The 5,355-nt window shown below is 59.8% G+C and overlaps 1 protein-coding gene across 1 annotated transcript in view; it reads left to right on the top strand.

Annotated features, from left to right (window-relative positions):
* CTNNBL1 (catenin beta like 1) overlaps positions 1-4,018 on the top strand; it is a 174,012-nt gene extending 169,994 nt beyond the window's left edge. The window contains exon 16 of the mRNA XM_004697979.2: positions 3,875-4,018. Coding sequence (XP_004698036.2) covers positions 3,875-3,963 — 89 coding nt within the window. The 3' untranslated portion in view covers positions 3,964-4,018. The remainder of the gene's footprint in view (positions 1-3,874) is intronic.
* The last annotated feature ends 1,337 nt before the right edge of the window (positions 4,019-5,355 follow it).

The raw sequence follows: 5,355 nt of genomic DNA, 5'->3' as shown, positions 1-5,355 counted from the left end.
TTTGGGGGCCTCCACTGTAAACACCAACCCACAGTCAGCACCCGTCCTCCCAGAGGCTGCTATTGCAGCCCGAGGCTGCGGGACCCAGGCAGGCCCTTTTCCCACCTAACTAAAATACCCTCGGGGTGGGGGTGTCCTGGACTCCCTGGTGAACTGAGCCCCACAGAACCCCCTCACACCTTGCTAAGGATTCTGCGTTAGACCCCAAGGACTTCCGCTCTCAGTTTCTGTTTTGTGGTTGTCTGTCTCCCCGGGCTTTCAGTGGAAAGATTCAGGCATCCCTCTCCGCCCTCCTGCAGTCTGGGGAGGGTGAGCAGCCAGGCCGGAGGGGCCAGGGCCTGGGCCTAGCATGTGAGTGAGCAGGGCCTCAGCCCTCCCCCTCCTTCAACATCAACAGAACAGCTTGTATTGCGTGTCTGCATAGTAAACCTGCTGTCTAAAGTTTGCTTTAATATTTATGCGTTCAGCACTGCTGCCTGTTTTTGAGCTCCATCAAAGCCTTTGTTATAAGAGCATTTGAAAACGCTGGCGAAGTCAGGAAGGGAGTCGACATGTACGCCATCTTTCCGGGGCCCCTGCCCAGCTCATCCTCTTCCTCTCTGCCCTCTCCTTTCTTTCCCTGTCCCCCACCTCTCAGCCCTTCCTTCTCTTTCCTGCATTCTCTCCATCCTCCCTTACAGACACACACACACACACCCCACTACTACCCCCACCCCAAAGAGAACTCTTCCCGGACCTCTGGGAGGAATCTGTTCAATATTTATCAACTGCTGCAGCAGCTATAATAACCAGAGGAAGCTGCACCAAATAGGGTTCCATGCTGGAAGCAAAGGGTGAGTTGGGGGCACCAGTGGAGGGTGAGGGGGAGGTGTCGAGCTTGTGCCGGCTGCAGGGCATGGACGTGAGGCCATCAGGCTGGTTGCAGGCCTGGCTCCCCGTGGGCCCCAGGCCACCCACCTACCCCTCGGGCTACAGGGAAATCTGTAGCTCTGGTTCGGGGGCCTAGTGTGCAGAGGGTGGCTCAGCAGAGCTCTGAGGCCCCTGTCCCACGGTCATCCTCCGCACTCTTCTTCCCCGAGGACTTGAGTGGCGCTGGGCTGGCTGGGGACAGAGGATGCCCCGGGAGCAGCCCATCCTCCTGGCGTGTTCCGGCCACTTTGCGTGATTCACTCGGGTTCAGGGTGTGGGTGCGAGCTCCTCTGTTATTCTAGACACTGGCGAGCAGGAAGCCTGCTTCCTTGTCTGTGGACAAGAGACTTGCTCCTGTAGCTCACAGGAGCGCTCCACGGAGGGCCTTCCCTGAGCGCGGACATTGACTCCCCCCCAGAGGACGGGGCTGCCTCCCTCTCTTACCGCTGGCAGCTCCGTGTCCCTGGGCGGGGTGTGCTTTCTCAAAGGCCAAGCTAGCCCCACAAAGGGGTTAGGCCAGACACTGACTCCCTTCGAGACTGGGCCACCCTGGGGAGCAGTCTGGTCCCTCAGGGAAGGGGGCTCCACCCCTGGAGAGTCACTGCTTCAGCACACACACTCGCCTCCCTGGGCACCTCCGAGCTGTGCCCAAGCACGGGAAGAGCCAAGGGCCTTCATGCCGCCTCAGGCCTGCTTCCCTGGAGTCACCGTGGTCACTTCTCTCCCAGGGCAGCGACTTCATCAGTCACATGTGCATTAGAGATACCACTTCGACACGGCCACCACCCAGCCCCTCTTTAAGGGGCCTTAATGGGAGGCATCACACCATTTGCTGTTGGAGGTGATGGAGGGGCTCAACTGAGCAGGGTGATGTCCGGGGGAAGCCCACATAGCTGAGCACAGTCTGAACCCCAAAGCCCACCTTCCACACAGGCCTTCAGCAATGAGGGGCGATGTGGGGGGAGTGAAGAAGTGGCAGGCAGGCAGAAGCAACGCCCTTCACCAGCTAGGTGGGGGGAGGGGAACATGGTGTGTACACTTTCTCCCCTCTCCCTGGTCTTTGACAGATCAGCAAATGTTTTATTATGCAAAGACTCCTCCTGCCCCAGAGTTAGTGTGTGTGTGTGTGTGTGTGTGTGTGTGTCTTTTTCTGTCTTCAGCCAGGCCCCAAGGGGCAGGGATGCCGTTGTCTTCCCTGGCTGACAGTGCCTTCCCTGGGGCATCCACCCGAGGTTGGCCCTGAGCCCAGCTCTGCTGGGAATCCAGCCCAGAGTAAGAGCCAGCCTGCCGTCCTGGCGCTCCCCGTGGCTGGCAAGAATCGGACAGAGAGAAGATGGCCTACAAGTTAGGCCTGAGAACAGGCGGGAGGAGGGCATGGCAGGGGATGGGGAGCACACGCCCTGTGGTGGACCCTAAAGAATATATAGGATTGCCTTACATGGCATTGCTGTCCGGGACTAAGGTTTCTTGGGCAGCTGTTCTCTGCTGGCCATTTACATATGTTTTCAGAGGAAGAGCCCCTGGTCACTTAATGGTATGAGTAGAAGACAGGGCTCCAATAGTCCACAAGGCTGTGCCACTGTTTTGTATGGACAAGAGCTGGCGCCGGTCAGGCCAGTGGGCAGCTGAACCACCCAGGAGCCCTCCTCATCCCTGGGGCCCTGGTCTCACCCATTACGTTCTCCACATCGTTTTTTGCCTCCCTCTCCTACCGCAGGGACAGCCACGGAACTTGGGGGTGGATTGAGCGCCCTGAATCACTGTCCGGGCGAGCCGCTCTCTCGTGCTCCCTGAGATGCTGTGTCCTCAGGGTCCCTGCCATGCCCTCACCCTCCTTTTGCATGTGGCCTGTCTCCCTGTGCTGATTGGACCCTGCTGTCCCCTGCAGCCCTCTGCCCACAGGAGACAGGGGAGACGTCTCCCGCGCCCTCAGGGACACTGGTCAACCACCCTCTCCCCTCCGCCCTCCCCGAGAGCACCCAGTTGTTTGACTCTGCCCTCGGCAGACGCCCCCACCTCACCCCCACTGAGGGAGGCACCAGAACCACCTCAAGGGGTCTAGCTAGATGTGCAGTGACAAACCTTCCCCCCCTCCCCCCACACACGCCCCTGCTGTGTCCCAGTAGACTGCTACACAGGGTGGCTGCTGGCCAGGAACCTGCAGGTAGACTTTCCGACGGTGCTTGTGCGCCATCCAAGCCCTTGTCCAGCCCTACCCCGTGGGGCTCCTTGGGCAACTAGTGCTCACGTGTCTCTTGTACCCTGTGTCCAGTCTCAGGTAACCCCCTGGCCACATTGGGAAACACAGACTCCTCGTTACCGCATATCAGGGCTGCTTGCCTCCTTCCATGCCTTTCCCACACGGCGTGCAGCCGTCTCCAGCCGGAAACCCCACCCCCTCAGCCCGCCTCAAGTGGCCCATTGCAGCCTCCTTACCCGGCCCTGGGTGCTGGCCCTCAGACAGCCTCTCCCAGCCCCTCCCCACCACCCCCTCCATGCTCACACTCACCCGCTCACTTCCCCTGGGCTTTAAGCGGGTATCCGCTTCCGGGTAAGGCCTTCCAAGGCGCCCTGTGTGGCCTCTGCCCCCACTCAGGCAGCAACTCCTTCTGTTCTGTTCACCACTGACCCTCCGGTCTCCGGTCTGGTTCTCAGACCCGAGCAGGCGTCTGCATCGTCTCATCTCGGGGACTGTTTAAACCCCGGTGACTGGGGCTGCCTTCAGGCTCTTCCCTGCAGTGGGGCTCTGGGCCAGGGAGCTGCCCTCTGGGGGCACCTGGCTTAGGACAGCTCCTGTCCCTAGCAGGGGCCGTGTGGGAGTCAGGCGGAGGGTGTGAGCTGTGACGGGCACAGCCTGCGAGTATGGGAAAGTAAGGCTGCCCGGCTCGGGACTGTGGGCAGCCTGCACCTCCAGGGCCCAGGACACAGAGAAAGGTGTGAAGTGACAATGCCAACCTCTCCCCAGAGTACGCCGAGAACATCGGGGACAGCCGCAGCCCGGAGTTCCAGGAGAACGAGCAGAAGCGCATCCTGGGCCTGCTGGAGAACTTCTGAGACCCCGGTCCGCCCTGCCTGTGTGCTCTTGGACAAATTAAAGCTAGTTTTGCTATTTCCGGGTTGGCATTCTTTGTGGCTGCCTCAGGGCCCATCGTGGAGGGTCCGTGAGGAGACAGAGGCTCTTTGAACTCGACCTGCCTGGCACGGCCCTTAGAGCTGCTGCTGGGGTGGGGGTGGGGGAATACCCTGGGTAGGAGCTCTGGGGGCCCAGCCAGGCTGACCCTGGAGGCACGGGGCGGACTTGGGGTGGCTGGTGCACCCAGCATCGCGATGTGTACACAAGGTGAGAGCCACTGCTTTTAGAATCAACAGGCCTTTGCCAGCTGGTGCGCGTGCGCGCGCCCCATGCAATCACCCAGCAGGAGCTGTCAGCTCACCGTCTGCAGTGTGCCCTCCCCACACACTTGGGTGGCTCTGGCGTGGGCTGTGAGCACCGCTTCACTGCAGCCCCGAATCATGCAGTCCTGGGGCTCGAAAACTCGGGGTGCCATTCCCTTTGGCCAATGAGCTGCAGGGCACTGGGGCAAGGCCCACCCAACTGGGCGGCAGCAGCTCCTCTTCCTCTTGCTGCTCACCAAGGCAGCCCTGAATCAGGGGGAGCTGTTTGGATTGCTGAACATTTGATCAAGGACTCCACAGAAGAAGCCAGATCAAAGGAGAAAAAGCGCGGAGTTCATGGAGTCACATTCAGGGGAGCAGCCCCAAGGGTTAGGTGGGACCCCTTGGGGCAGCTCATTTGTGCGGCTTGGCAAAGGCTAGTGAGGATGAGCTCAGACTACATGTCACTGTACGTGTAGGATGGCCACTTGGTGCCCGACCCCAGGGTGGCATAGGGCAGTAAGCAAGGGTACCCTACCCTCCTGCTGGGGGCACAGGCAGCACCTCTGGCTTCCAGCAGAGCGGCGCTCCCTGTGGAGGGCCACCTGCTATGCCTTCACCCATTGGACCCCGTGGGCTTGAGTTTCACTTCCCTGTACCTGTCATTGCCACTGCAGGTTAGACACCTGCCGTGGCTGTTTGGTTTACACCCATTCTCACCTGCACAAAGCCCTGACTGCAGCCAAGATCAAGGTCCTGGAGAGACCGAAGGGCTTGGACAAGGCCCTACAACCAATGAGGGGCTGAGCCTGTGTTCCAGTTCAGTCTGACTGCACAGGCTAGCCCAGTGTCCTGCAACATCCACCTCTCCCTGTCACTGCTCACCCGCTAGTTACTCTGGGTCCATTAGAGAAACAAATCCACAGAAGCTCATATGTGTAAGAGTTTCGGTAAGTGCACATCAAAAAGACATTCCAACCCAGTGCTGCCCAAACCCACAAGTCCAACATTAGCCCATATGTCCGACACCAATCCACAAAGTCCTCCTCCATCTCACAAAACACCCTATGA

Source organism: Echinops telfairi, unplaced genomic scaffold, assembly GCF_000313985.2.
Source record: "Echinops telfairi isolate 266 unplaced genomic scaffold, ASM31398v2 ScPeMD7_5592;HRSCAF=6446, whole genome shotgun sequence".
Lineage (NCBI taxonomy): Eukaryota > Metazoa > Chordata > Mammalia > Afrosoricida > Tenrecidae > Echinops > Echinops telfairi.
This window is presented reverse-complemented; position numbering and strand designations above follow the sequence as displayed.